Source organism: Musca autumnalis, unplaced genomic scaffold (assembly GCF_047663935.1).
Source record: "Musca autumnalis isolate F117 unplaced genomic scaffold, ASM4766393v1 scaffold_5, whole genome shotgun sequence".
NCBI classification, from domain to species: Eukaryota; Metazoa; Arthropoda; class Insecta; order Diptera; family Muscidae; genus Musca; species Musca autumnalis.
The window spans coordinates 122,797,034-122,810,270 of record NW_027412088.1 but is presented as its reverse complement, the minus strand read 5'-3'; the positions used below and the strand labels follow the sequence as shown (position 1 = coordinate 122,810,270).

General features: G+C 39.4%; 1 protein-coding gene across 5 annotated transcripts in view; it reads left to right on the top strand.

The window, feature by feature from the left end:
• sbb (scribbler) overlaps positions 1–13,237 on the top strand; it is a 704,451-nt gene that overhangs the window by 206,947 nt on the left and 484,267 nt on the right. For all 5 annotated transcript variants that reach the window (XM_073991708.1, XM_073991709.1, XM_073991706.1 and 2 more), the window contains one exon: positions 3,535–5,428. In XM_073991708.1, coding sequence (XP_073847809.1) covers positions 3,987–5,428 — 1,442 coding nt within the window. In that variant the 5' untranslated portion in view covers positions 3,535–3,986. The remainder of the gene's footprint in view (positions 1–3,534; positions 5,429–13,237) is intronic.

The following is a 13,237-nucleotide window of genomic DNA, read 5'->3' as shown; positions in this document are numbered from 1 at the left end:
TTTCATTTTTCTGCTTAATCTAATGGTTTGTAACCACAAAGCTGCAAACTTAAGTTTCTTAGCAGGATTGGTAGGGCAATTGAAAAGGAGCAGTGTGTCGTGGGGGCCTGTGCTGTATGCTGGGCAGATGTTTTCCACGGTGTCATCAGTACTTGCCCTATAGGAATTTTGACGTCTGCACCATCCCGAGCGTATTGACCCAAAACTAATCTGGTTTTTCCTGACAGCTGGCGCTTCTCATCTGCGATAGATGGTGGATGTTCTCCAAGGACCGCATTCACACGATAACTGTTTACTGCATCTGCAACTGCATTCGTGTGAATGCTACTTAAACCTGGTTGAAAGGCTTGTTGATCTAGAGGTCCTCTCTTGTAACGTTAGACTTCTCTTTCTAGATTATGAGCACGGCTTGCTCTGAGTGAGTCCTCTGCTAATATGCCGGTTTTACCACTTTTAAAAGTAAAGGAACAGACCATAAGTGAGAATCTTGACTTCCGGTCGTCCCAGCTGTTTCAGTCTAAACACCGCCGCTGCACGCAACAGAGTTTACTTCCTCCGCAACAGGTTTTGATTCATCTTACAAAAGGATTTTACTTCCCATCAGTGCAGTGCTGATTTCGACATTGACTCCAACTGCAGATTACTATTTCGTGAATTTTATTTTACAACGTTTTGGAATTTTTTGTTGTTTTGTAGAGATCTACAAATCGACTTGTTGAGCAGGGTTCTCTAGAGCAGGCAAGGAAACTTTTATAATTGTTATGTTCCTTTACTTTTAAAAATGGTAAAATTGGTGAACTGCTCTCATATAAATTGTATGCTTTTAAAAGTAAGGAAACACTATGCGGGTAAAAACTGGTAACCTCAGGTAGAGTTGTGCCAAAGGAACTATATGGAACTATATAGTTCACTACGCAGTTCCAATGGCCTATCACACGTTATATTTCATGATGTTACTCATACGTTTTGGAACTAGTACAAGGAACTAGGAACTAGATTACCCAACTCTAACCTCAGGCACGTAAAGGAACGCGACTAATACCAAAGAGTGCAGTCCGACTCTACTTTTAGCTCAATGATTGGGACTTCCTAGCATAATAAATCTTACATTGCTTTAAACGTACATATTTAGACAAATAAAAGAATATATACTACATGTGTAAAAATAAAAACACAAAATTCATCTCTATTGGATCGATGGAATGGGTTCAAATGCTAAGGAAAAGATCGGATCTACCACGACTTCCTTTGAATTGGTTCAAATGCTGATGAAACGATCGGATCTTTCACGACTTCCTTCGAATGGTTTCAAATGCTGATGAAAAGATCGGATCTTCCACGACTTCATTTGAACCAATGCAAAAGATCCAGTGAAATCATGACATCTCATGGAACCACTTCCATAAAATTTTGCTGGACAGCTATTGTAAGAAAAATATAAAAACAATAAGAAAAATATAAAGAAGTGCTAGAGTCCGTTTACGCCAACTAAAAAAATCTGAAAATGACTTTAAGAAACAAAAAAAGAAAACATTTTTATCAGGTGTAGGGAGATACAAACTACGACTCATAGACTCCGAATCCTACTCGCAGTACTGTTTGAGACTACGAAATCCATATATGGGATTTGCACAAATATTTAATAGCAAAATTTTAGCAAAGTCCTGACAAAATATCTTAAATCGAAAAACTCCATCTGATACCCCAATGGTTGTTGTTCCGGCTTAGTTCTATCTTAATGGTAGGGAGCATATTTATGGACTCGATGACATTAAAAACCTTCCAAGGACTATGCCCAAAGATTAACCACTTCTGTCGGCACATCGGATGCCAACTTATGAAAAACTAGTAAAAAGGTATCAGGCGAATTTGCCGACAGAGACCATACCCTCAGCCTGTGTGAGTTGAGGCTAACCAAAATCGTTTCCCTAAAAATTGTGTAGTCAGGGAGTTTCAGAATTTCGTGTGAGGTGCCTGAAGGAGAAATCGATTTGGACCTTCGAGAGTTATTGTGCGCACCATTTTAGCAAAAAAATCTTGAAGTCTTGTGGGGAAACTTTTACAATCCACGAGCAATAAATGAAACACCGCAGTTTTATGACGTTTTGGTAGTCAGCCTTACTTTGTTGTACGTCGTACATTAAATGACGACATGACCACGCAATACACGGTAGTGCCGAAGTTTTTCGGCAATTTACACACATACAACAAGATTGCCAAGAAAGAGCAAATGTTTTTATTTGTTTTTGTTTTGCAGATTGCGCGCATACACACTGTCATAAGTTGCCAATAGTTCGAATCCATTCACATTTTGGTCTGTTCTCTTCTTGGTCGCCTATGATTAAATATTGTTTTTAACCCTTATCAACCAATCGATTGTCTTATGCTCATCGAGAGAGTTAGAGCAAAGATTACAAAAAAGATGTACAAATTATAGTTCATAACTTGCTAAGTGTTTAAGACACTTGTTATTATTTCTAATTTTTTTGTGAATTTATGTGTAAATTTGTAATTAAATTGAAAATTGCTATTTTGGTATGTGTGGCTCTTTAGCTATTTCAGTGGGCCATAATATTTTATGGCCAAGTGAACCGGTATGTTCGTAACCAAGGAAAGAAACCAAAATACAATTGGTTCCAAATTTTCAATTCAGATAAGTGACAAAGAGAAGCTTCAATTATTAACAGAGCAGGCAAAAAGATATTATTCCAACTAAAATATCGAACAGAATATTAACATGTAGAATATCAGTTAAAATAAGAAAGATTCAATTACAAATATTTGTAGTCCTGTTAAAATAGACATGCGTAAAAAGGTGAAAATTCCCACAAAGTTGAATTTTGTTGGATATCTTGGGCTTGCCATTTGAAGCAAACCCCTAAAAGGCTTCATCGATTCTATGTGTGCAAAAAAAGTTATTCGGGGTCAAAGGTCATTCTGGGTTGAAAGATCATTCTGGGGGTTTTTTTATAATAAGCAGACCAACAAAAATTTTGTTAATAAACCCACTGGGTTTCAAATGTCAATTCCATAGCGCAAACGTCAAATAAATCCTCATAAAAGAGGTTAGCCCAGAATAAAGCTCTAATGCAAACGCCCTTCTCGTTGTAATTGACGACACATAACAGTGGAGAAAGTTTGTCTTGTTTTGCAAACACTTTTGTTGGGGTTGTATGATGTTGCCAAGGAAAAACTTCTCACTGAGATTTCTTATTTGGCCACTCTTATATTTTAAGCCGGCGATCGATGTTTGGGTATATATTTTTTTTTGTTGAAGAAGTTATTGGAAAACCACTTCGGTGTAGAATATCCATAAACAAAAAACAAGGAAACTGATGAGATCCTGTAGCGAACAATGCCAAATTTTCTCCACTAACAAATTCGTTTCTTTAAAATATTAAAACAACAACAACGGTAGTTAAGCTCCACGTATCCCCACCTGTTCTCCTAATTTTTTCATTGGAACAAAAATTTATTTTTTATTCTGTGTAGAATAATTACAACTGAATAACAAATTAATTATTATTATTTCAGACTGCCATACTTTAAACAAAGATAACTGTGAATCACAAGGTCTATTCCCAAACGAAGATATCAATAAAGAAGCAAATTTTGAATACGAGGAAGAATGGGATATTGACGGAATTCCTGAGCTACTGAATGAATTAGATGCGGACATTGAAAAATCGTTTGGCGTGGATACACAACAAGTTTCAAGCCGCTCGAGTGGCGAACAGTCGTATGCAAATGAACGCGATCTAAATTCAAAATCATCAAATGAATTTTTGGAACAATCGGGATATAAAATAAGTTGTTACAAAAGGCAGTGTAACGGTTTGCCAAGGTATAGGAATACCTCTGCATTTACAGGATTTTCAGAAGGGGGACAACTTATTTCATCACAATCTGACACATCAGCTGCAACTATTTCGCCATTTAAAGCTGGATGGTTATTTCAGACAAATAATCAATTACTTTCGGAAAGAATGTCATCACAAACCGTAAATAATAACAACAGTGGCACCAATGTTGGTTCCGGTGGAGTAGGCAATGCAAATAGTGGCCAGAGTGGGTCGTCCAACAGCAATAAGTCAAACACAAAAATGTCAATAGACCACCAAGCCACTTTGGATAAGGGTTTAAAAATGAAGATTAAACGTACGAAACCAGGCACAAAAAGTTCAGAAGCAAAGCATGAAATTGTTAAAGCCACAGAACAGCAACAAAATGGAATACCGGTTGGGAGCATTGGTAACAGCACAGAAGAAAGTACGACTTCAATTTCAAGTGCAAACTCTAACCCCCCCACACAAAGTAGTGGTGGAAGCACTTCCACTCAGAACGTAACATCAAATGGAAACAAGAAAAGTTTAAACAACAATGCAACTCAGTTAAATAATTTTTCTTCCGGAAATAATAACACAAACAATATGTCCAGTGGAATTTTATCGTCTAGTATCCAAAATCAAACAAACCAAATGGGGCCAAAAAGAACAAGCTCAGGCCACCGACGCGAAAAGGTTAAAGATAAGACATTACATTCCAATCGCAACATAAACGAAAAAAATATTTCCCCAAATATGGAAAAGGAAGTAGCAGAAAAAAATGTATGCAAATGTAATAATTCAGACAATTCTGTGTCCACGTGTTCTAGTAGTGTTTGTATTCGTCGAAATGAAGGTTCCGTACAACGTTTATCAAGTACAAACACCACGGTACCACCTGGGGTATTTACACCATCAACTGAAGCTCCAACTGTAGCTGTTTCTGCAGCAGCTCTTTTATCTGTTTCTTCGCCTGTGGCTAGTTCACTTTCTTCTACAATGAGTGGTGCGGCAAATACCCCTGGCCCGCCAAATAAGGACTCTAATTCGGGTGGGAACATCAAAATATCTTCTCACATTGCTGCTCAATTGGCAGCAGCTGCAGCTTCCGTCAACGGATCATTTATGAATACTACAGATATTAACATGCAACAGACCAATAATACGGATCATCAAAATAAAACAGCTCCAGGGTTAATTTCAGCTACAATACACCATTCAATTTCAATTCCACTCTCCAATAAAACAAATGACTTACCAATGTCCGCAAACTTATCCAGCGCAATGACATCCAAAACAAATGCTTCGGCAGACGAATGTTCAAAATCTCCGCCTCCAAAGCGAGCTAAGCCAAATGATGGTAAAGTGCATGGATCTAATTTTATCAATAAGGAAACAGTGGACATTTGTATTGGCACATCGGTTGGAACTATTACAGAACCCGACTGTTTAGGTCCCTGTGAACCTGGAACGTCAGTAACTCTGGAAGGCATTGTTTGGCATGAAACTGAAGGTGGTGTACTTGTGGTAAATGTGACATGGAGGGGCAAAACGTATGTGGGAACGCTATTGGATTGTACTCGCCATGATTGGGCTCCACCAAGGTAAGTTTATAGATATAATTAGTGTTGTATTTGTTGAAAAATTATCGAGTGAAATAATGCACGCTTTGATTATGTAATATCGATTACTTTATTTAATCCAATTATTAGAATATAAAAACGATGTTGATCTACGCTGTATTCTTGATGTACATACGTCGAACTGGCGTTTCTGTTATTTCTGTTTCTTGATACGTATTTGGGAACTCCTCAGGCTGTTCGTTGTTGTTTCCAGTGGGTGGTCCTGAATAAGATGTAGTGGGTGAATCGTTGTCTATGATCGGAAAACCATTTGTTGCACTTTATGGTATGATATTTTCCATAGGACCAATACAAAACGAAACATAACCCACGTTAACCGAACTCACTGTTTTGTCTACATTCGTGAATGCGAACAAAACGAATAGCGAAAAGTTCTCAACTCCAGAACAACAGATAGATAACGAAAACGTTAAAACACAGGAATGATTCAATGAATAATTCATTTGGTGGTAGAATAAACAACATTCCGCTTCTCGCGAGCAAGCAAAGTGGTGTTTTACATTTACATACATTGCTCGTACGAGATTTTGTCTCCTCTTTGATCATAGAACGTTTTCAGACGATAGGGTTTGCCTGCTCAAAAACGCGATTTCCGTTTTGACTCTCATTCGTAATTTCCCTATCTAGTGTTGCGTTTTTGAAGTCATTTTATACAAGCGTACTTTTTGAACAAAAAGAAGTACGGTTTTACATAAATGTACCAAAAAGGTTTGTGTGTATTGTACATGAACATTTAAAAAAAGTAATTCTTGTGAATCCCATAAAATTGGGTAGAATGTATGGGTTGCTTAAGTTGTTGCCTCGTATCGTCTGTCATGTAAAAAATAACGTAATAATTCTTAGGTAAGATGATACTTTGGATGCCGAACTTTGTATAGGTTTTCGTTTTCTTGATATTTATTAATTAAAATCTCTATTAAATTGTTATCCGACATGTCACTTCTTACAGCATTTAATACAAAAATGTTTATTTGTTAACATTTTTATTCCTACACATTTCGCACACACATTCACACATTCTTCATTTTATAAAAATATGTGAGGAAACAGTTATTACTTATACCATGATGATATTTACATTAGGCAATTTTCCTTGACGGATTTTTTTCTTCTTTTATACAAACAATTCTATTCGAACATTTTTTATTTCAAAACATTTAAAATAATCTCAATTACGAAAACTATAAAAGAAATTAATTAAAAAATCATAATATATAATTAATAAAAACAAACTTATAATACCCTTTTCCACATTGTGGTATAGGGTATAAATATTTCATGAACGAATTTATCAAAAAAAGTACTTTATGTACGTTTTCGTTCACTTACTTCCACATTTTGTTTCAACACTTGCACAATTTGCGAATGATAACCAAAACGGACAACAAGTTTTTGAGCAGTCAAACCCTATGGTCTGAAAACGCACATATTCGTAAATTTCACACACAGGGTTGCATTTTTTTATAACATTGTACCAAGTGTACATTTTGTTAAAAATTCTTTATGTCAAAAGAAGGTATTTTATAAAAAATATTTCATAAAAATGTTAAAAAACTCATAAAAAATAATCATTTTATGCGTTAAATAATTTTTTATGCACAAATTCATTGCAAAACTTAAATTCTGTTTCAATTTCTCTTACTAAGTGCTGTTTTACATTTAAGCGATTTGTCTTACGATTTTTTGTCTCCTCTTTGCTCATCTTCGTAAATTTCACACACAGGGTTGCATTTTTTGTAACATGGTACCAAGTGTACATTTTGTTAAAAATACTTAATGTAAAAAGAAGGTATTTTATAAAAATATGTTATACAATTTTTAAAATGCTTATAACAAATAATCATTTTATGCTTTAAATGATTTTTTATGCACAAAATTCATTGCAAAACTAAATTATGTTTCAATTTCTCTTACTATGTTTTGCAACTCTGCCTAACAAGAATAACCACCACAAAGAGGAGACAAAAAATCGTAAGATAAATCGCTTAAATGTAAAACAGCACTATGTTTTGCAACTCTGCTTAACAAGAATAACCACCACAAAGAGGAGACGAAATCTCGTACGAGCAATCGTATAAATGTAAAACACCACAAAGAGGGCTTCTACCTCCAATCACTAATGATGACGTTAGCTGATAGGGTTGTTAAGCAATCAAATGTGTGTGTGTGCGGCTGAGTGTGGCATTGATCATTTCGCACAGCAAATGTTTACCAAAAATTCTTTTAGCTTGGGTCGTGAATGAAACAACTCGGCAAAGCATATCCGAAGTACATTTCAGTTATCGTACGGTTTTCGTATTCGTGCATTGAATAGTTTGTGGTTTTGCTTTGTTTTGAGAGCGAAATGATTCAGAGAAACTGAAAAGTTTGGTGTGAATGGTACGGGAATGTTGTTGTTGTAGCAACGCATGTACAGTTTGACAAGTAATTGTTTTCAAACTGAGAAAACGAACACTTTTCATGCATTAATTACTAAAAAATGACAAATAGTTGTGATAAAAATGTCGGGTTTTTTGCAAAAATTAGTTGGTCGACTTATTTAAGATCAAAATGAATGGATAAATAAAAAATTAACCCGCTTAGTTCAACAATAATAACCAAAAGAATAATTAACATGTAATGCAAGGTGCCAAGAAAATGTTTTCAAAATGTAATTGAGGTTCCAAAATACCCCATATTTTCGGTAAATACTTAAAAATCATGACATTTTATGAATTTTATTCTTAACATGGATTAGTTGCTAACAAGTATCAACAATATTAGGCATGGAATATCCCCACTAAGAGGGTTACCATATGGACAAAGGGGGTACCAGATCGCATTACATGTAAACGATGTCCTATAGGTCTCAAACCGGGAATATCTGAAAACTAAGACATTTTATGAGTATTTTTAGTTCACCAGGATGGACTTCCATCAATTACAATAAATATTGCCTACAGAATAGCTCGATCAGGAGGGTTGCCAGATCGACTAAAAAAGTACCAGATCTTATTAACAGTAAAAGGGACCAACTAGGGCCACAATTAGATCTTAAAAGTGGTTTATTTAACTGAAATTTAACTTAGGGATAAGAATATTCACTAAAACAAACCAAAATATAACCAAGAAGTACAGAAATCGGTTAGAGATGCATATGGAAGATATTCCTAAATTATACTGAGCTTGCTATAGACATCCAATTTTATCTATTAACAGCCAGATTGAGGAATTCCCGTAAGTTTTTTGGCTTTGATGGTATACCATGGTAACACTGTAGCATTATTTCCCCGTCACTTAGAAATTTTTGTCACAGTATTACTACACAGTACACGAAATGTCTCCAGTAGGTCATAGTAAGCATTTGCGAAAATTGTAGAAATCTGTACCCCACAATTTTCTAAGGAATATTAGTCTCCAAATGTGCTATTTTCGATTGTTTCATGAAATATTCTTATCTCTTCATACATTTTGAGTTGAATGAACCACTTGTAGGCTGTGGTTGTGGGCCTAGTTGGTCCCTTTTACTGTTAATAAGACCTGGTACTTTTTTAGTCGATCTGGCAACCCTCCTGATCGAGCTATTCTGTAGGCAATATTTATTGTAATTGATGGAAGTCCATCCTGGTGAACTAAAAAACTCATAAATTGTCTTAGTTTTCAGATATTGCCGGTTTGAGACCTATAGGACATCGTTTACATGTAATGCGATCTGGTACCCCCTTTGTCCATATGGTAACCCTCTTAGTGGGGATATTCCATGCCTAATATTGTTGATACTTGTTAGCAACTAATCCATGTTAAGAATAAAATTCATAAAATGTCATGATTTTTAAGTATTTACCGAAAATATGGGGTATTTTGGAACCTCAATTACATTTTGAAAACATTTTCTTGGCACCTTGCATTACATGTTAATTATTCTTTTGGTTATTATTGTTGAACTAAGCGGGTTAATTTTTTATTTATCCATTCATTTTGGTCTTAAATAAGTCGACCAACTAATTTTTGCAAGAAACCCGACATTTTTATCACAATTATTTGTCATTTTTTAGTAATTAATGCATGAAAAGTGTTCGTTTTCTCAGTTTGAAAACAATTACTTGTCAAACTGTATGTTCGTTAGTGTATTATTTCAGTTATCAAGTTCCTTTGTATCCAGACTCAAGAATTCTGCAACCTGGACTGGTTGCGTCCATAAAGAATGAGGAGACAGGTGAGTGGGGTTAGCTGGGCAGTTGAATAATGCATAGTATCGTGTGGTCCCAATCCACATGCTGGGCATATGTTGGGTATCGTGGCGTCAATTCTGGCCCAATACGAATTGAGGCGACTGCATCGTCCGGATCTTAACTGAGCTAAAACCACTCGTGTTTGCCTTGGCAGCTGGCGTTCTTCTGCTGCGATGGATGGGGGATGGACTCCAAGTACGGCATTCACACTATATCTTCGCACTGCTTGCGCAACCATGTTGGTGTGAATGCGATTTAAGCCAGCCTGATAGGCTCGTTGATCTAGCGGTTCTCTTGTATACGTTTGGACTTCTCTCTCTAGATCATGAAGGTCTCTCCTGACGTGCCTGGGTGGGGGGAGCCTGTCCATTAAATCGTGACAGGGATGCTCACTGCGATAACACCCAAACAGGTACTGCATCGACAACATCTTATTGTGTTGACGCACCGGTAAAACCTTCGCCTCCTCATGAAGATGGTCCACTGGTGTCATGAGGAGGCACCCTGTTGCAGTCCTCAGGGCGGCATTCTGGCAGGTTTGAATCTTCTTCCACTGCGATGCGCTAACCTTTTGCAGACCACGCTGGCGCCGCATAGCTTACCACAGACCGGCCTATTGCATTGTAGGTGGTCAACAAGGTTTCTTTATCAGCACCCCAAGTGCTGCCGGCCAGCGACTTGAGAACCTTGTTCCTACTTCTGATTTTATTGCAAATAGCTGTGGCATGCGCGGACGACTTGAACGTGCTATCGAACGTTACACCCAGTATTTTAGGGTAGTTAGTTGTTGTTGTTGTAACAGTGTTTTTGTTATGTTTATTTGTTCGTTCCTCTGTTCAATCTGGCTCTGGGTCTATCTCCAGTTCAAGAAAAGTGGCTGCTTCGATGGCATGTAGCCATAGATCCACTGGAGTTAGATGGGTAGGTTTGGCGGGGCAGTTAAAAAGGTGTTGTGTGTCGTGCGGGCCCATGCCGCATACTGGGCAGATGTCTTGCACGGTGCGATCGATTTCCGCCCAATAAGAATTTAGGCGACTGCAATATCCCGAGCGTAGTTGGGCCAAAACTACTCTAGTTTGTCGTGGCAGCTGACGCTCCTCAGCTGCGATAGATGCAGGATGTACTCCGAGTACTTTATTCACACTATAATTGCTTAAGGCCTTGGCAACTGCGTCCGTGTGAATGCTATTCAATCCTGCTTGATATGCTTGTTGATCTAGGGGTTCTCTCCTGTATCGTTGTACCTCTCCCTCTAGAGCATGGATATCCTTCCTGATCTCCCTGAATGGGCCGGGCCTACCCACAAGATGGTGATTGGGATGGCTCACACGATAACATCCAAGCAGGTACTGCAACGAAAGCATCTCATTGTGTTGCTTTACAGGAAGAATTTTTGCCTCCTCATGTAGATGGTCCACTGAAGATTTGAGGAGGCACCCTGTCGCTGTTCTCAGGGCTGCATTTTGGCAAGTTTGAATCTTTTTCCAGTTCGAATCACACAATCTCGGGGACCAGACTGGAGCCGCATAGCTTACCACAGACCGACCTATCGCGTTATATGTGGTCAACAAGGTTTCTTTATCTGCACCCCAAGTGCTGCCGGCCAGGGACTTGAGGACCTTGTTCCTACTTTTCAACTTGTCGCAGATAGCTGTGGCGTGTGCGCACGACGTGAATGTAGTGTCGAATGTGACCCCTAAAATTTTAGGGCAGTTTGTGGTCGGAATTCTGCTACCGTCGACCACGACATTCAACTCACGTCCAAACTGCGCTGTCCATGTGGTGAACAGAGTGGCTGTAGATTTTGTGGGGGAAATCTGCATATTCCTCGAATGGAAAAAGGTGGTAAGATCAGTTAAATAGTTGTTCAGTCTCTCACAGATGTCATCAGGATAGGTACCCGACGCCAAGATCGTGCAAACATCCGCATACGTCACGATCTCAATGCCGTCTGGAGGGGGTGGAATACAGGAGAGGTAGAGGTTAAACAGTTCCGGAGATATCACCCCACCTTGGGGAACTCCCTGTTTCACTCTACGGGGTTTGGACTTCTTATTCCTGAATTCCACGTACGACTGGCGTCCACACATATAGTTGACTATCCAACGTTTCAAGCTTGGCCGGAGGGTTGTCTTCTCAATGTCCTCAAACAGCGTGGAGTGCCTGACTGTATCAAAGGCTTTTGATAAGTCAAGAGCCACCATCACTGTTCTATCGCACGGCCGTCTCTGGTTGAGTCCTTTACAGATATATGTGGTAATGGCGTGCAGCGCTGTTGTCGTGCTGTGCTGCTTACGGAATCCATGTTGATGATCGGCAACTTGATAGCTATTTCTGATACTGGGGAGGATCAAGGCCTCAAGTGTCTTTGCTACGGGCGACAAAAGCGAAATCGGTCTGTACGATTCACTTTTGCTGGCATCCTTGCCTGGCTTCCGTAGTGGGACCACCCTGCCCATTTTCCAGACTTCGGGAACAACGAGGGTGGCTAGCGACAAGTTGAAGACTTTGGTGAGATACTCGACTCCCGGCTCATCCAGCTGCTTCAACATTACCATGGAGATTCCATCAGGGCCCAACGCTTTGGATGATTTAGCGTTCCTGATGGCATTGGCAACATCATCCATTGTAAATTGTGGTGGTTCATCCTCGGCAGGAAGAGATCTGATGCGACGTAATACTCTTCTCTTCGCCCTGTCACTCTCGGGATGCTCGACAAACTGTCGATTGAAATTACTTGCGCACCTCTTCGGGTCAGTCAACGTAACGTCGCCAAACGTGACTGAGGTCCTATCTTCCCTTCTTCCAGGGTTCGAGAGTGACTTAACCGTTGCCCACAATTCACCTATACCGGCTCCAATGTTGCAGCTCTTCAGATGATTTAACCATTTGTTCCGCTTATGCTCGCCGACCAGCCTGTTAACTTCCAGTGTCAGCTCCCTGACTCTGGGGTCATTGGGGTTGATACGACGAAGCTCATTACGCTCGTTTGCTAATCCCGTCGCCTCTGCTGGGAAATTTGGTCTTACTTCGGGTATTCGACCAGCAGGGATATGGCGAGCGGCTGCAGCAGTGATGATGTCCCGGAACGTCCTTTCCGCTACCCGAACATCAGAAGGATTGGGCAATTCTCTGAAGCGGTGATTGGTGAACTCTCTGAAACAATCCCACGGCAGCGGGTTCTTTCGTACCGGATTGACCCGGAACAACACAAAACCAATGTTCCGGCCAGCGGCTGCCACCTCAGTGTGTACATGTTCGTATTTGTTTCGTTTTTCTGTGTTGGGAGCAGCATATCCCGGAATGCCTGCTCCGAATTCTATTGGTCCGAGCCGGGACGGAAGAAAACCCTGGACCAATATATCTGTGCTCAGTTTGTCACATTCGCATCTTCACCCACATCCAATCTTCGGTGAGATGCAATAGATGTCAGGAGTGGGTGCATCTAAGGGGTTGCTCTGGACTCGTCCACGTGAGGGACTACGACAGGGACTATGTTGCTGCATGCTGTGTGAACACAGTTCCCAGTGAGTCGTCGTCGGATTACGAGACTCCCTCG